The sequence below is a fragment of the Podarcis bocagei genome (genome assembly GCF_964188305.1).
Source record: "Podarcis bocagei genome assembly, chromosome: 1".
Taxonomy (NCBI): Eukaryota; Metazoa; Chordata; class Lepidosauria; order Squamata; family Lacertidae; genus Podarcis; species Podarcis bocagei.
In genome coordinates, this window is record NC_138125.1 from 117,591,442 (window position 1) to 117,609,992 (window position 18,551).

The 18,551-nt window shown below is 42.9% G+C and overlaps 1 protein-coding gene and 1 long non-coding RNA gene across 5 annotated transcripts in view; one reads left to right on the forward strand and one right to left on the reverse strand.

Annotated features, from left to right (window-relative positions):
* The first annotated feature begins 614 nt into the window (after positions 1-614).
* Positions 615-18,551, forward strand: part of CCDC141 (coiled-coil domain containing 141) — a 97,871-nt gene continuing 79,934 nt past the window's right edge. For all 4 annotated transcript variants that reach the window (XM_081193871.1, XM_081193873.1, XM_081193874.1 and 1 more), the window contains exons 1-2: positions 615-865; positions 2,041-2,163. In XM_081193871.1, the coding sequence (XP_081049997.1) occupies positions 764-865; positions 2,041-2,163 (225 nt within the window). In that variant the 5' untranslated portion in view covers positions 615-763. The remainder of the gene's footprint in view (positions 866-2,040; positions 2,164-18,551) is intronic.
* On the reverse strand, positions 4,615-11,475 carry LOC308581945. The gene is made up of 3 exons (XR_014005393.1): positions 11,355-11,475; positions 10,222-10,638; positions 4,615-5,731 (listed from the first exon to the last, which is right to left on the reverse strand). It is a non-coding gene; the product is annotated as an uncharacterized lncRNA (long non-coding RNA).

Consider the following 18,551-nt stretch of genomic DNA (forward strand, 5'->3'; position numbering starts at 1 on the left):
AAAAAATTATTATTATTCTTACTATTATTGCAGGACAGGGTGATGTTTTATTATTTATGTAGCTATTTAATCTATTTCTTGCCTGTTCTGCATTACTAAGAGTAATACCAGTGCAGTTTATATCAGAGCGATAAAACAGATAACCTTTTTCCAAAGCAAGAAAATAAATAAAACACAGCACAGCATGCAGTTAAGCACACACACACACACACACACACACACACACACACACACACACACACACACAACACATGCTTAATAGATTTATGCTTATATATGGACATTGTTTGAAGATTTTATCACACTTGGATGATTGTTTGGTCTGAGGCATAAGGCCTGAGGCACAGTAGTTATTAATTACTTGGAGAAAGCTATTTTTTCTTTCTTTTATTGAGTGTGTAGCACTTCATTACTAGCAAACAGAGGATGTCAGAGTCTTACAAGGCATTTTATAAGACTGATATTTATAGGGGCCAGACAGCAACAGCAGTTTAAAGCTACGAAACTAGGGGTGTGTCACCTCTCCTCTCCCCCCTCCCGCCCCGGCCTCTCTCAAGAAAGATAAACTCAATGGGGGCGTCTATTTTTAACCTCGTGTTCTTTCCTTTTGGCAGAGCAATCGGTGTTAGCTGAGCTCTTTTGCGGAATGAAGCCAAGTACCCCTGTTCGTTGCCTTTCGGAATGACCAGCCGATTCACACAGCTCCAGAGACGGAACCTTTTTGCATGAAGCCCGGTTCTGCTACTACTACTACAACAACATCATGTCAAGCAATGACAGTTCTGACGGCCCGCCTTCCACGACAACCGTTAGTTCGGTTCTGGTTCAGGCTGGAGACTGCAAAATCATCATAGCTATATTGAAGGTAAGCTTAAGGGCTCTAAACACTTGAGCTTATAGCTCAGTACCATTGACTAGCTCAGAGTCTGATCATTTCAGCTTTGATTTCTGCACAAAGTGGTTGACACGGGGTGTGTGTGTGTGTGTGTGTGTGTGTGTGTGTGTGTGTGTGCTGCACACACAATCCCAGTCAAGAAGCATTATTTTTCATTACAAAGGATGGGAGAGGGGAGGTTTCTACTTTTTTGTGCGTAAAGTAAGCATCACTGAAATAGTCTTGGAGTAAGTGTATAATTTTCATTTGAAGAAAACAGAACTTTAAATTAAAACGAATTCAACAAACAGCCTGGTAACATAACAAGGACAATTGTCATTGATTTGTAACTGTATTGATTTGAAATACGGGACTCTGGTTTTGTTTTCTTGTATTATTTAAAGATTACATCCAGAATATACAAAGTGCATTTGATCTGACTTGGGAATTCTTTGAAGGAATTGTTCTGATGTTAATGCATGGACAAATAATTAATGCCCCTATGTTGCACATGTCAATCTCCACTTCAGAAATTGAAAAGTCGTATTGAAAATCTTTACTTGAACAATTTAGCTTCACACTGAAGCACTGCGCCATTTTCAACACAAGTAATACAACAATATAGGAATACAGGAAGCAGTTGTACACCGAGTCAGACCATTGGCCCATCTAGTTCAGTGTTGTCTACACCAGCCTTTCTCAAACTTGGGTCCCCAGATGTTGTTGGACTACAACTCCCATCATTCCTAGCTAGCTGGACTAGTGTTCAGGGATGATGGGAGTTATAGTCCAACAACATCTGGGGACCAAAGATTGAAAAAGGCTGATCTGCACAGCCTCTCCAGGTTTTCAGACTGGGGACATTCCCAGTGCTACCTGGAGATGTCAGGGATTGAACCTTCTGCATGCACAGCTGATGCTGGACCACTGAGCTATGGCCTTGCCCTATAGATCTGAGAGGCAGAGGGGATGTTGCATGCTTCCTTTCCTAAAACTTGGTTGATTAGAGCTTACAAGCCATTTCATGGATTAAATCAAAAGACTAGACTTTACTAAGTGCTTGACCGTTAGTTTTTGAGTTGGATCATGCACACACACACACACACACATCATACAAATATCTGGAGAAATTGTACTTAGGACAATGTTTCTGTTTGCGTTTTTAGTGTGGGGATTGGGTGCAGCTCCAGCTGGCTGAGTCAGTACCAAATTTGTTAGAAATCGGCAGCAATCAAGAAGAGACCAAAAAATTACTACAAGATCATGAACTTCTCCTGGCGAAGCTTAAGGTAAGACATGCGACGTGAACTTTCTGGATTATTACAGGTCGCGTTGTAGCCTTGTTCTGAAAGTTGTAAACGACTGTTGAGTGCCCGTCTTCAGACCGCTTAATGCTTTGTAGGAACGTTTCATCACAAACAATCCATGTGGGGGAGTTCCTAAGGGTTGCTAAAAGAGGCCTCACAAAGCAAGCAAGAAATGACTCCATCCTTGTTGTGTGTAATAAGACACCCAGTTATAATGACAGCCACGAGTTGCTCTTGGCTTGCCCATGGCTTGCTTCCCACATGCCTTTGCTACGACATGCAGGATTTAACCACATGCAGGATTTAACCTTCAGTGTGTCGTGGCAAATGTTAATGAAAGTTGTTCTTGTGGTGGCATGCCAAAGCTTAATCTGGCAACTAGCAGCTACTACCGCCAGGCATAGAATTGACTGCAAGCGTGGAGCAGGTGAGCTGAGGATTGTCAAGAGTGTTCCTTGTAGCTACTAACTGTAATGGCTGCCGTAAGACAACATGACTATGAATGAACCAGAGCTTACTCTTAAGCACAGTGTTCCCTAGTGGGCTGGTGGTAAGGAGCCCACCCCCACCAATCAGTGCAGGTGAGGAAGGTAACATAAGTCCAATGATCCACTGCTGGAAACAGGAAAAGGATGAAAGGAGGTCTATCTTCTATCACATGGATGTCTGGAAGGTGTGTGTGTGGGTGGAAGAGTGTTTTGAATCCCAAATGTGGGTCATTATCTGTCTATCTATCCACAATTGCCAGCATCTTTGTGGAAAAGGAAAGGAAATAAGTCATTAATGGCTCTACAGTAAACAAAGGCATTTATATAGCTCCTGTTTTCTAGGCAGCACCATTAATCAGATAAGCCGTCACAGAGCCGCATGGGTATTCTGAGGGAAGAGACATTTGTTTTTTTGTGCAGATTACTTTTTAATGCACTAGAGGCTCAAACAGTATATTTTAAATTTTGTACATATACAAGTCATGGCCATTTATTTATTATTTTTGTACCGTGTTAAGTTGTGCTGATATTTAAAATAAAATAAATGGTCACCACAGCCTACATATAGTGTTGGTGGAAAAAATGTTTAACACTTTTTTGGGGGGGGTACTAAAAAGTTTTAAATAATCATTTATTTGTGCTTAAATGTCATAAACTGATGTGAATAGGGTTTTAAAATAAGGATCAGTTAAAGAAGATTTGTAAGTTGTGTAGCTGAAAGTACCAGGGAGGAATAAAGAACATTCTTGGAGTCAGAATATTATTGAAGGACATTCTCAAGAAACGCATACCCTCTGAGACATATGCTTTCATTTCAGTGCAATGCATATGAGAAATCTGATTTCAGTGCCACTCATGACGAGAAATCACGTTTTGAAGTAATCTTGAAACACACTTGCATGGGAAATAAAATCAGAATTGGGCTCTGCGTTTACAAGGAGGGAATCATGAGGTAAAACTTTGAACCACTTCAGAATGGAAGTGGGAAATTACACTCTTTCGGACAAGTCAATGGGAATGAAGAGGTAGCAAAGACCACCATTAGGGGTGTAAGGATTTAATCTATTCTTTATAAGCTCCTGACTGAAAATTGGGTGAGTGAATAAGGGTGGCAGGGAATGAATTGGACTGTCCACCTCTTGAAATCATCCATATCATATTTCTGCATACCATACCAATCTCTGAGCAGTGCAAGATTCTAGGGGTTCCTTCAGAGTGAGGGACAGTGGGGACTGTGGTATCTTAATGTTATACGGTTTATTTACACATATATACAACCTGAACCTATGTTGGAAGGGTTCACAGCATTAACACCCCAAGAGGGTCTTGCTACGCTCCCAGCCACATCCTTGGATTCCAAAAGAAATCGGGCATGGTTCTGTCTCCCAGCTGCCCAGCCTGCAGCGTTCTGGCTTCTTGTTTCTAGCTCACGCATGCAACTCTCCACTCTGCCCTTCGTCTTTCTAACTACCAGTGAGTTGAGGGAGCGGGGCCCACCTGCTTACTATCTGGCACAGAGCCACACCCTCTGTTACCATAATAGCCCAAACCTAGAGGGCCATTACCAATAAACTTACTTGGCTCTTTCAACAATTTGAATCCCTGTTTAGATTTTGACATTTTCTGGATCCAGGAATTAGAAGGGACTCAGGCATACAGCCTATCCCTTACAAACTCATAACAATATATATTCTGCATAGTGAAAACGAGATGCCCGCTGAAAAGTTGAAGCTTAGCAACAAAGGTTTTTTATGTAACCTGCTTTGTGCGAGCTATGCCTTAAAAGCCACCCCCCCCCTGGCCTCACAAATCAATTAATGAATACATAAACCAATTACATCATTCAGCTTGTCCACTGAAGTACATAGGAATGAACCACACCAATAACAGTTCCAAAGGCATTTAGGCAACTAAAGCACACTTGAGACTAAGGATGAGGAAATGTGTGGTCTGCCAGACTACAACTCCCATTACCCTATGCTGGCTGGGGCTGATGGGAGTTGAGAGTCCAAGCACAGCTTAAAGGGCCACCAGCTGCCCATCCCTGCTTAAGCCTGTTTCAAACAGTAAGTGGCCAGACCTCCAGGTTCAAGAGTGAGGACTGGCTAACGAAGATAACGCCTCTTGCTTTAGTCTGCATGCCCCACAGACCTCATATCACAAGTACCTGGCATCTGCTTCCTTCTTCAAAGTACGATTTTGTTTTGCAATTATGCAGTCTTTTTATAATCACTTGGGTATCTTTGCTTCAACAACCTTTCTACTTGAATACTAAGTAACAACTGTAGGTAATAATACTGATGATGGGTAACAATACAGTGGTACCTCGGAAGTCGAATGGAATCCGTTCCGGAAGTCGGAATGTTCGTAAACCAAGGAGCAGCTTCCGATTGGCTGCAGGAAGCTCCTGCAGCCAATCAGAAGCCGCAGAAGTCGTGTTGGACATTCAGGTTCCAAAGAACATTCACAAACCAGAACACTCACTTCCGGGTTTGCAGCGTTTGGGAGCCAAAACGTTTGACTCACAAGGCATTCGGGATCTAAGGTACGACTGTACTGTAATTGAAGATAACATTGATGATTGTAAGTGAAGATAGTGGAATGAATATTAGCTTGATGACAGTTAACATCTATTGACAACAGGAGATCTGAGGTGCTGTCAGTATTCTGAGGACGGTCGTTTTTATTTCTCCTTTTCAACAGAGCTAGGTGAAGTGAAGGCCTTTAACAGATGGGTTTAACAGAGAATAGGCAATAGTTAACTAGGTTTTATTCAGAGTGGACCTACTGCAATTGATGAACATTACTAACTTATTATTATTTTCAATGGGCCTACTATGAGTCAAACTTAGGTGAATGCATTCAATCTGATTTGTTTGCAGGAAGATTAGGCAATACTGGCTATTTAGTAAGTATTTGTTCTGATTTGTTTGTGGAGAGGTTATACACAGTGCCATTTTTCTAGAAAAAGAGGTGCCAGAGCTCATCATGAATTTCTCCCTTGTTCTCCTAGAGTGACAATGGTGCCCACCTGAGAGGTGCTGAGCTCCAGTGAGCTCCGGCTGGAAGAAAAAAAAGCCCTGGTTATACAACATAGAGTTAATCAATTGTTATGCCACACTTTCCAGCACACTTTCTTGTCATCTTCCTTCCCGCAGTGAAAGTCTTTAATGAAAGTCTGACCTTTCGGAGAAGTGGGTTTGTTGCACAAGTCCTCCAAGTCAAAGAGAATTGTGCAACCTGAATTTGCTGGTCTGCGATTGAATTCTGCCCAAAAACAGTCAGGAAGCACCCAGTGATAGATTGAGTGGGGACGAACAAACGGAAGCTCAGCTCAGAAAAAATGAAGATGTTGCTGGTGGGTGGCCTGATTAATTTAGGGTTTTGTGGTTCACCATATCTCTGTAGGGTTGTACTTCAGGGTTTGGAGATGTTCTTGCACTTGGTCTTGCTGCTGGGATTCCATGTAGCACCATGGTCAGGGCACATTTCACCAACTTATGATGGTGTACCAGGCTGCTGTCCTCCTGTTGAGGAGTGACTTGACCTTGGTGACCCCCCAGGAAGAACTACTGTAACGTGTTCTATGTTGAGCTGCTTTTGAAGCCTGCCTGAAAATTGCAATTCATTCAGAACCCAGCAACCCACTTTTAGAAGAATACCAATGGAACCATACAACATTGGCTCTGAGAGAATTTTGTTCCCAAGTTTGTTTCCAGGCACCATTCAAAGTGCTGCTTGTGACATTTAATGCCCTAAATGACCAGAGGAACATATACAGTGGTGCCTCGCAAGACGAACGCCTCGCAAAACGAAAAACTCGCAAGACGAAAGAGTTTTCTGTTTTTGAGTCGTTCCGCAAGACGAATTTCCCTATGGGCTTGCTTCGCAAGAAGAAAGCCCATAGGGAAATCTCCGGGGACCTCTTTTAAAATGCTGGCGGTCGGGAGCAAAGACTTTCGCCCACCGCTGGCCTTCAGAAGAGGTCCTGGACCTCTTCTGAAGGCCGGCGGGGGGCAAAAGTCTTTGCTCCCCCCCCCCCGCCTGCCTTCCCGGGACAGCAGAGACTTCTCCGCTGTCCCGGGCGATCTTAAAATGCTGCCGGGCGGCAGCGAAGCCTTCGCTGCCGACCCCCAGCATTTTAAAAGCCCCCGGGGCAGCGGAGACTTCTCCGCTGTCCCGGGAGATCTTAAAATGCTGGGGGGCGGCAGCGAAGCCTTCGCTGCCGCCCGCCAGCATTTTAAAATCGCCCCGGGACAGAGGAGGCTTCGCTGCCGCCCGCAGCATTTTAAAATCGCCCTGGGACAGCGGGGGCTTTTAAAATGCTGGCGGTCGGCAGCAAAGTGCTCCTGTCCCCGGAGCTTGCGGGACGGGAGGTGGGGAGAAGGGCTTTTCTTCCCACCGCCAGCCTTCAGAACAGCCTTCTGAAGGCTGGCGGTGGGAAGAAAAGCCCTTGTCCCCCCCCCCCCCAGCCTTCAGAAGAGGTTGGGGGACAGACTGTCCCCGGACCTGGTCTAAAGGCGGTTTCCATAGGAACGCATTGATTGATTTTCAATGCATTCCTATGGGAAACCGTGCTTCGCAAGACGAAAAACTCGCAAGAAGAAAAAACTTGCGGAACGAATTAATTTCGTCTTGCGAGGCACCACTGTACCTTAGTTACGCTGAAATCGGATTACTGAAATGAATTCTACATGTACTCTTCAGAAGCTGCAGTTTGCCCAGAATATGGAAGCAAGTGGGTATATGCCCATAGGACCATATCAGACCTGGCCTGCAGGCCTGCACTGGTTGCCAATTTGTTTCTGGGCACAATTCAAAGTGTTGATGATTTTTAAGCCTTAACTGGCTTGGGCTTTAGGTGTCTGAAGGGCCGCCTCCTCCCATACCAACCTGCCCATGCCTAAATTCAGAAGGAGGGACCTTCCTCTGTGTCAAAGCTAAGGGAAGCTCTGGAGAGAAACCAGAGTATCTTCTGTGTCAAAGCTAGGGTGGAAGCATGGTTGGTAGTAATAGGAGAGAGGGCCTTTTCAGTGGCTGCACCAATATTGTGGAAAAGCTTGCCCACTCTGTGGATGTCTTCTACCAGTTTAAAGAAAGTCTTTTTATGTTGGACAGGCTTTTGCCTTGCCAAGTAGACAATGATTTTGAAGATTATGGTTTGTCTGCTGTGCCTATCTTTGTGGTATTTGTGTGAGCAGTCTAGCTGTATATCAGTATGATTTTAATCATAGAAAGGTACTCTGCATAAAAGCACCAGAAGCATAAAAGCATAAAAATTGTTATATTTTAAAAAATGCCCCAAGTTCTGATTACCTTAGGAAACATCTTCTCTATGGATAAGCAAATCTGCCAATTTTGGTTTTTCTCAGTTTCCCATTTTTCCAATCTTAGCGTCATATCTCCACATTCCCACATCAGTTTGAGATTGTAGTCCTTGTGAAAATTCATCACCATTTTAGGGCAGGTTTCTCTAAACACACACATTGTTTTTGTATGAGATTCCCCCCCCCCCATACACACATTTTTACAAAGCAATTTCCTCATATAAATATAATTATTAATTAATTAAATGTCTATACCATCTTTCATCCTAGGAGTTTTTAAAACAAGGAATTTTAATATATAACAACACAATACTATACAGTGGTACCTCGGTTTATGAACTTAATCCGTTCCGGAAGTCCATTCTTAAACTAAAACCGTTCTTAAACCGAGGTGTGCTTTCCCTAATGAGGCCTCCGCTGCCGGTGCCCTTCCACCATTCGGATTCCGTTCTTAGACCAAGGTAAAGTTCGCAAACCGGGACACTACTTCTGGTTTTACGGAGTTTGTAAACCAAATCGTTTTTAAACAGGACTGTTCTTAAACCAAGGTACCACTGTAGTATATTGCACTTTTTTCACTTCTATGTGGATTTATATGCACACTTCAATATATACATTTTTTTCACAGATTGCTTTGCTGGAGAAGTAGCATTGCAAAATTTGGCAAAGTCTAAGATTTCAAATGGACAGCTGTGTTTTGATTCACATACTGCTTTTTCAAAGTGCAAATTAGGTAAATTCATCTTTAAATGTGAACCACATTGATTTCTTCCCCCATCTCTAAGCTTCTCCTATATGAACTTCCATGGAGCACTGAGATCCTCTGTGAAGACCTAGCTCTAAATCCCTTCTTTCCCTATAACTAGATTAGAAGAGATGGGAGGATTTCCTACATACCCCTCAACTGTCCTGCTTTAAGCGGGACATTCCAGCTTCTGATTGGATCCCAGATGTCCTGTTTTGGCTCCCACGAGAACATGGCCCCCAAAGGTCATGCTATTGTGCAAGTCACCTGGCTCACATACGAGCCTGGGCACCAAAACAGCCATGTCCCGATTTTCCTTTGTAGCATGTGGGAAGGTATGTGGCTATGTTAAGGAGTTCCACTCCTTGATGGGATTTGTATGGCTGACTCTATGCATTTTGGAGAGAGAGAATCACAAAGAAAATTCTATTTGGGCAGTCCTTCTGGAGCTTGTGATAAATGTTTTAAAACTGCTTCATTGGTTGCCACTTGTTTTATGCTCAGTCGTTTCATGCTATCCTATTTTTGTTTGATTCATTTTAGTGTTTTTAGATATTTCTTTAGTAAGGCACACTGGACAGATAGTTAAACAAACAAATACTGCGGTAGCCATAGCACAGATGCTGCAGTAATAACCACTACAGTGGCCCAGCTAAAGTGAAACACTTGTGCAGAACAAACCTGTGCACCTTTACTCAGAAGTAAGTCCCTCTGTGGCTAATGAGTCTTACACCCACGTTTCCAGTCCAAGTTCTCTTAATTGAATGATTTTCACAGATGCACTGAAATCTGTCTGAATTTCATCGAATTTATCATATTTCAGTGAATGAATTAAGGGGCTTCAAGGTGCTTAATTTTGTCTGGGTAGTACATCACATTTTCTGTAGATAAGGTAAGGTAAAGGGACCCCTGACCATTAGGTCCAGTCGTGACCGACTCTGGGGTTGCAGCACTCATCTCGCTTTATTGGCCGAGGGAGCCGGAGTACAGCTTCCCAGTCATGTGGCCAGCATGACTAAGCCGCTTCTGGCGAACCAGAGCAGCACACAGAAATGCCGTTTACCTTCCCGCTGGAGCGGCACCTATTTATCTACTTGCACTTTGACGTGCTTTAGAACTGCTAGGTTGGCAAGAGCAGGGAGCGAGAAACGGGAGCTCACCCCGTTGCGGGAATTCGAACCGCCGACTTTCTGATCAGCAAGTCCTAGGCTCTGTGGTTTAACTCACAGCGCCACCCATGTCCCTTATAGATAAAGTAAGAAGAATTTAATACAAAAAAGTCCTAGTTTGTAACTTGCCCACCTTAGATTCATATTCTTGAACTGGGCTGTGACGGGAGAGGAAGACATTTGGCTCCAGAGAGAGTTGTGCTTTCGTCCCTTTGAAATCAATGGCTTTTAAGTTAGCGGTTGCTATCTTCTCCCAATGAGCTCCATCATTCTTAAGAATAACTTAAAGCTGCAACGTTATAGACACTTACCTGGGAGTAAGTCCCATTGGACTTGTTGGGGCTTACTTCTTTGAACCGACATGCATAGGATTATGCTGTAACTTTCTCTGTGTTTTCTCTTTCATTTAACAATGATTTTGTGTCGTAACAGACTCAGGCATTTCTGAGAAATAAAAACTGATGATCTTATCCTCTGTTAGAATAATTTACAGGTGCATTATGAAACATGTACATTTAATACTAGAACCATGCCAGTCATCGCTAAGGTGTTCTTTGAAAGCTGTTTGTTGTACTTCCTGCTCTGTGATTAATCTGGATCAAGCTCTGGAGGATCCATGTGGACGCAACCGTACATTCTTGATCGCTTGCCAAAGTCCTGTTCTTTGTCATAATAAAGGTCACAGTGAAATGTACTGGAGAACCTGGAACTATGCAGGGCTAACTTTTCTAGAAAGAAAGAAAGAAAGAAAGAAAGAAAGACATAAAATTTGGTATTCATCTTTGAGATGCATGTTGATAGCTCTTAATTACTTTATTTGCTCCATTTGTTGAAACGAAATTGCAAAACGGTAATTTATATGCAAATATTCAAGGGGGAAACAAAACAGGAAAATATTTCTCTTCGGCATTTCTAATTTTGAATTGTTGCCTTTTGAAAAAAGAAATATTTGGCCTCTCAGTAGCTCTAACCTTTGAGTTGTCACCTTTATTTCTTTTAAATGAATTTTTTGGCTCTTGGTATATTATCTGTTAATCTTGGTGCTAAAGGTTATTTCCATATATTAATTATAGAGGTGCTTCTCTTTGCCACTAAAGCTGAAAGTCTGGGTCCCCCCCCCCCCCGTTATGGGATGTTTTTGTCAGCAGGATAAAGGGCTGTTATAAGAATGACTTTTATTGTGAGGTTATGTAAGAACGTTTCATTTCACAAAGAGATTGCTATAAAGGAAATCCTCGCTCCTGACTTTGTTTCTGTTGTTAACTTCGTAAGAATATAAGCGGAACCTGCTGGACCAGGCCAGTATCCTATCTGGTACACCATCCTGTTATCACAATGGTTGGGCAGATGTCTGTGGGATGCCTTCAGACAACAACATTCTACCGTCCTGTAGTTTCTGGTACTCAGAGCCATGATGCAACAGACAGTGGACCATCTCTCTTACCCAGAAATGACCAAGACAAGCAGAACAATCTTATCTCTCAATCCATGCTGCCAGAGGAGTGGGGAGAACAGGTTAGGCTGTGGTGGAGGCTTCCTTCCACCCTTCCGTGTTGGGCTTTGATGCCATAGCTGTTGCCAGGCAACCACCAATGGTAGTCAGTGTAAGACCCCGCAATGGGGTGAAACAGGGCCAGAGCTGAGCCAGTCATGCATCCATCCCACTGGATCCTAAGCTGGTCACCATCCAGAAAGGGCCCAATATGGGCCCTTTTTAATGTGTTGTGTGTGTGGGGGGGAAATTATTGGGTTTTTTTCTTTCTTATTTTTACTATGCATTTTGCGTTTTTATATTGCGCTTTTATGTCGCGAGCCACCCTGAGATCTGCGGATGAAGTGCAGTGTACAAATGTAATAAATAATAATAAAATAATGTTTCAGGGTTTCATGCACAATGCACCCCAAAGCCTAGGGCTGCCATACATCCAGGATTTCCCAGACATGTCCGGGATTTGTCTGTTGGAAATAGTGTCCAGACTCAACAATGTTTTGTGTCCGGAATTTCGAGCTTTGAAATAGGACAACCTTACCCAAGCCAGACTTGCCGGAAGTGCATCTTGTTTCTGCTTCCAGAATGAAATGCAGGCATTATATACTTCTGCGGCAGGAGCAGATTCCTATTAAAATAAATGCAATGCTTATAGCTCAACCGTATTGCATGTCTTCTCAGAAGTAAGTCCTGCTGAGTCCAGTGGGGACTGACTCCCAGGGAAAGTCTGTGGAGGGTGTATAGGTAGACTTAAACTGCTCTGGGCTCAGTTAGGAGAGGAATTTAGCAGAGGGATGACACGAGAGAGCACTCTGCCGAGCATGTGTGCAAATGGATAGTGTGAATGATGCAATAAGCTTGATGTGGCATACAGATATTGGCCCCACATCTCAGCCACTAGATATCTTATCCCTTATTTAAAACAGATGTACCAGCATGAGAAGCTACGGACTCCGAATTAGATTCGGGAAAGCAACAAGAGACATGCTTAATTTTCACTGCTGCAAGCACCCTTTCTGCACAGAAACGTTAATTACGCAGCATCTGTTCCCTATGTCTCTCATATAGTGGTATTTCAGTATATTATTTCAGTATGCAGAATCAGTGATCGCCATAAGGAAGCGTTTCTCAGAGTTCAGCTTGCAACTCAATAAAACTTCCTTTACTAACCTTTTTAGGGAGGATTTACACAATAAAATAAAAATAATGGGTTTTGTTTTAGTATCTTTAGTACTCTGTAGCTGTAGTAGCAGTTCAGGAAACGTTAATAACAACATAATGCCACTCTTCTGGAAAGTAGCCCAAAGCAGAAAGGAGAATTAAGTGCAGTTAAGGTTCAGTTGTTTCAAAGAATCTTGGCAAATGCAAGAAAAGCAAATGATTATATGGTTATATGATTATATGGTTTGAAGCAATATCAGACAATATTGTAATGTAGCATATACTATTGTGGGGTTTTTTGCATGGAAAGAGAACTGTCTGTAGCAGAGGTTCTCAGCTCAGTGTCTGTGGACCTCTGTTAATCCTTTCAGGTGGGCTGTGGAAAGAACAGTTGAAAATATCTATACTGGGCCCCACAGTTGATTTTTTTTTTCTGACAAGGAAGATTAAGCCATTTTGACCAGCCTAGCAAAACACTGGCCTAGGGCCTATAATATTCATAATATAAGGCTAATACATTTAATCATTCTCTTCCTTCTCCCACACACCTTTTTAACCAGTGGCCTTTCTTGGCAGCCAGGCTTAAGGCCCATGATTTTTATAATACGGCACAGGTTTTGACCATGAGGCTAGTATTAAAGGAGGGGGAAGATTATTAGGTGGTCCAGCAAGACTACCTATAGTTTTCAAGTGGTCACTGGGGGGGAAAAGTTTCTGCTGGTCAAAAGGCATGTAACACGGAGACTATATATTACATACACATTTAACAGAGAAGGGGCCATAGTTCACACATACCCTGCATTGCAGGGGGTTGGACTAGATGACCCTCAGGGTCCCTTCCAACTCCACAATTCTGTGATTCTATATCAAGGTACAGTCCCTAGCATTTCCAGGCTGGGGTGTTCATCTTCCACTTTATTCATTGTGTTGTGACAGAATTGACAGAACGCTGTCTCCCCACCCCACCCCCATTACAGAAGTGAAAGTGTCCATTAGGTTAAGATAAGATTATTTTATTCCCTCACGTCCATATAGGTCTCAAATATATTCTGGGGAGTCTGAGTAATTTTTACTTAGTGATGGTGTTTGGCTGTAAACCTCTAGCTCAGCGGTTGCCAAACGTTTTGGGCTCTTGGGCACATGCCACAAAATGGCTGCCGCGGGGCACTGGCGTAACACCTGCCGCATCTGAAAGGGCAGAAAAAAGAGAGAGGACCACAAAATGGTGAAGGCATGCTTCTCCCCTCCTGCTCTTTGCACCTCTCCTCCGTTCAGGACAAGAGAGAGAGCGGACATTGAATTGTGGGACCCAGTGGGCACGTTGAAGGGGTCACGTCCAATACTGAAGAGGCTGAGCTGATTGTAAACAAGAACAAAGGAAGCAAACAGTCTCTTGTGAAAGGTGTATTTTTGAGGGGATATTTACTGAGGTATTTCACAGGTGCCATAACAGGTACTCGTGGGCACCCTGGCAGTCATAGGCACTGCTCTATCCAATAATAATAATAATAATAATAATAATAATAATAATAATAATAATAATAATTTATACCCTGCCCACCTGGCTGGGTTTCCCCAGCCACTCTGGGTGGCTCCCAATATTAAAAACACGATAAAACATCAAATATGCTGGATGGTGAAAAGTGCAGACTTTTAATCTGCATATACTTTACTGTGCAGCAGCCCTCAAACATAGTAGATAGCTGTCCGTTATAGCATGAAATGTACTCTCTGTGACAGTGCAACTATCTACTGTGGTTAGGTGTGCCAAATGTAAGGATACCAAAACCAGCCTATTTCAGATCCATGCCACTTTCACATTGGTTCATTCACAGGGCCATTCCACTCCATTTCCAGATCTAAATGGTATTTAAACATGCATTCTGAACATATTTGCTCTTGAGTTATGTATTTCTAGCAGAAGTGGCTTACCAGGTGGGCTGGAGCCGCTATGCTTACTTCCCACCAGGTGGGTTGCTGTTTTTTTTCTGGGAGGGAAAGGGAGACGGAGAGGCAGCAAGGAGGTTGGTGTTGTGTCATATGCAATTTTGGCCTAAATTTGGACTCGCATGAAATAAATAGGCTTAAGGAATCCTAACCGTGTGCCAGACTGTGCTGTGCTCACACTACAATATTGCATACTAAGTTGGCTTGCCCAGGATAATGAGTTTTCACACAGCTTGCAAACTAAATTCTTGTGGTACAAGCCATTACAAAATGGCTTGCACCATCAGACAGTGAACCTGGAAAATGATCTCTTAGGATAACTTCCAAATGACCTTGTGATGGAGCTTATGTTATCGCTGTGCAATGTGACCCCTGATGGCCTTCTGTTCCGTAAAGATATTTTAAGCAATTGCAGTCCAGGCCCTATCAGTGGTCACTGGCACATGTATGCTAGAGAAATGTTTTCCAGGGTTGAGTGTGTGGAAAACCTAATGGGGGAGGAGGTGTCGTGATGGGGAAGGAAGAGTCTGAAGGAAAGAGATAGAAAGCAGGGACAGTACAGAGGCCCTCCACAGAATATTTTTATTTGAAAGCCAGTCCACCCCCCAGTCCTTTTTGAGATGTTTTTGTTCTCACAGGTAGAACTGAGGGGCCATTCATAACAATTTTCCTTACAAAAATATAATATAAAGAGATTAGGCCTCATGGCAGTCACAGAGACCACAGGATAGATTTTCCTTTAAAACAATAACACAAGCAGACATATGTACAAAGTTCTGCGCAGTCTTCCAGAAAGAAACGGCAGCCAATATATTTTTGTGATGTCTTTCTCGGGAGTGATATACACATCGCATAATACCTCCATTCTCAAAACAAATTGCTCATACCCCCTTTAAGGAATAATAAGCACAATGCAGTGAAAAATAACTGACTGTTCAAAGCTTGCATGAATTCTCATGATTTCTAGAGACTTTGTACTTTGCGCATATATCATACCCTCCAACATTTCTCCAATTAAAACAGGAGCGTCCTATTCCATAATATTAAAATTCTATTATTTATACCTCGCCCATCTGACTGGGGACTCAGCTACACTGGCAAAGGACAAAACACTTTATATGCATTGTTTAGGCATTCTAACACTGTGACACCAGATGGCGCTGTGGAGTTACGTTTTTTGCTAACCCGATTTCTCACACAAAGTTTGCAACACCTTTAACTGAAACACTCCTTTGATGTGTCCAGAATCCAGCCTGGGTTGCCCCAGCCACTCTGAGCAGCCTCCAACATATATAAAAACATAATAAAACATTAAACATTTTTTAAAAACTTCCTTCAGATGTCGTCTAAAGTTGCCATATGACCTCTTTTTCCAGGACATACCCTCTTTGCTGAGTTGCTGAATTGCAACTCATTACCAAACTTAAAACCATGGAGAGACCTGGTCTGAACAGAGACATTGGATTCTTATCTCATTATACATGACTAAGCCATTTCTCACCTTCTCACCCCTTGCCTTTTCCTGTAAGACCTATTACAGTCGTTAAGAGTCGTCAACAGGCTCATCTCAGCTATCTGCCAATCTCCCATTCCCACCACCCTTCTGAGTAATACCCCTCCCCACCCTCTCACTATATAGAAGGATCTGGCAACTTCTGTTTCAGTGTATCTGAAGAAGTGTGCATGCACACGAAAGCTCATACCAAGAACTAACTTAGTTGGTCTATAAGGTGCTACTGGAAGGAATTTTTTTATTTTGACTATGGCAGACCAACACGGCTACCTATCTGTAACTGGAACCTCTTTTTCATGGGTAGAGTTGTCATAGCAATCCATACTTAAAAGTAGCACATGACAAATGTGTCTTCTTTTCTCTCTCTTCAAAATATGGCAACCCTGTTAACCCTCCAACATTTTTCTGATGGAAATCAGGACATCCTAAGGAAAAGCGGGACCTTCTGGGATTAAATCAGAAACCAGGACGGCTTCTGTAAATCCAAGACTAAGCCTGGAAAATATGGACACTTGGAGGGTCTACACCAGGGGTCAGCAACCTTTTTCAGCCATGGGCCGGTCCACCGTCCCTCAGACCAGGTGGGGGGGCCGGACTATATTTTGAAAAAAAACAAATGAACAAATTCCAATGCCCCACAAATAACCCAGAGATGCTTTTTAATTAAAGCACACATTCTACTCATGTAAAAACATGCTGATTCCCGGACCATTCGCGGGCCGGATTGAGAAGGCGATTGGGCTGCATCCGGCCCCCGGGCCTTAGGTAGCCTAATCCTGGTCTACACATATACAGGGATTCGCCAATACATTCACAGGACATGCCCCTGGATGAAATATACTACAGTGGTACCTCGGGTTAAGAACTTAATTTGTTCCGGAGGTCTGTTCTTAACCTGAAACTGTTCTTAATCTGAAGCACGACTTTAGCTAATGGGACCTCCTACTTCTGCCGCGCCGCCGGAGCACAATTTCTGTTCTCATCCCGAAGCAAGGTTCTTAACCCAAAGTACTATTTCTGGGTTAGCGGAGTCTGTAACCTGAAGCGTCTGTAACCCGAGGTACCACTGTATTTGTATGAATTGAAGCAACAGGATCATGGGCAATATCTTGGGAACTTACTGATTCAATAAAATGTTCTGTCTTGCTCTCTCTTTCTCACAACTGGTTTTTCCTTCCCCCTTTCACTGGCACTCTTAACAGACCTGCTTGTTGCACTGGAGAGCAAATTGCGGAGACATGGAATATCGAGCAACAGCCTGTAAAAGTATTTACAGCGCCCTTTCCATTTGTACTAGTCTGAAATGTGTCTAGAGGCTGCCCTTGATCGAATATACACGGTAACAAATGCTTCCATCTCTTACGGAGAATGGCCTTTAAAATCCTCTTGTGGACAAGCTAGCTATGGCTCCAAGATCCTTTTTTTTCTGGGTGAATCAATACCTAGGTCCTGTTTCAAAACCACATAAATGTCAGCGATAGACTTTGCTCTGTGCGCGAAACGTAATGAATGGTAAGAGGAACAGCTGGCATTGGAAACGAATTGGCTGACTTGAAATATATTTATTGAATTCATAGGCTGTTCTGCCCAACAAGAGGAGAGCATAATGGCCAAGTGCGCCCATTTACCTATTGGCAAATAGCTTCCAATTAAAAAACAAATTGCTCATTGAGATTCAGCATGCCAGAAGCTTAGAAACAAATTTATTAGCATAATTAGCAGCATCAGAAAGAAATAGCACATTGGGAGCTTAAACGCTGATTTTACCAGCATAATATAACAACCATTGTCAATGCGGAATGGATAGCCTAAACTACTTTTTATTATGGTGAATCTGTATTTTTTATTGTTTGATGAGGAATGCCTAAAACCGAAATAATCACACGCCACTTTCATAACGTGGCTGGAGTCTAATGGTACTCAGTAGTCAGACAAGACTTCATTGGTCCACTTAGGACCAAGCTTCATGGGTGCTTTTTAAAGGGGGCCTTCTATCTGGTGATTGATGGATATGTAACCCATGCACGGTATTTGTTTTTCTGCCATCCTTTGCTGGCAATCTATACCAAGTTTTCTATGACTTTCTGGTATACCTGGCCAAGTATTTATAAATAATTGCCTCAACAGATGCCACAATTAAATGTGAAATTCACTGCTACAAACATGTTTCTGGGTAGTTGCTTGGATGGTCTTAAATAAACAACGATTGCACAAGATCATAGAAGTTATGTTTGTCAATGCCTACTAACTATGATAGCTAAATGCAACTTAGCATATATACTCGAGTATAAGCTGACTTTTTCAGCACATTTTTTATGCTGAAAAAGCCCCACTTGGCTTATACTTGAGTGAGGGTCCTTTTGGGCTGCTCCTCCCTCCTCCTCTGCCTTTGCCGCTGTCAGCGGCAGCGGAGGAACGAGCAGCCCGAAAGCAGCCCTTTTGGGCTGCTTGTTCTTCCTCCGCCGCTGCCGCCACCACCAAGTTTGAGGTGTGGTGAACTGGCTTATACTTGAGTCAATAAGTTTTCCCAG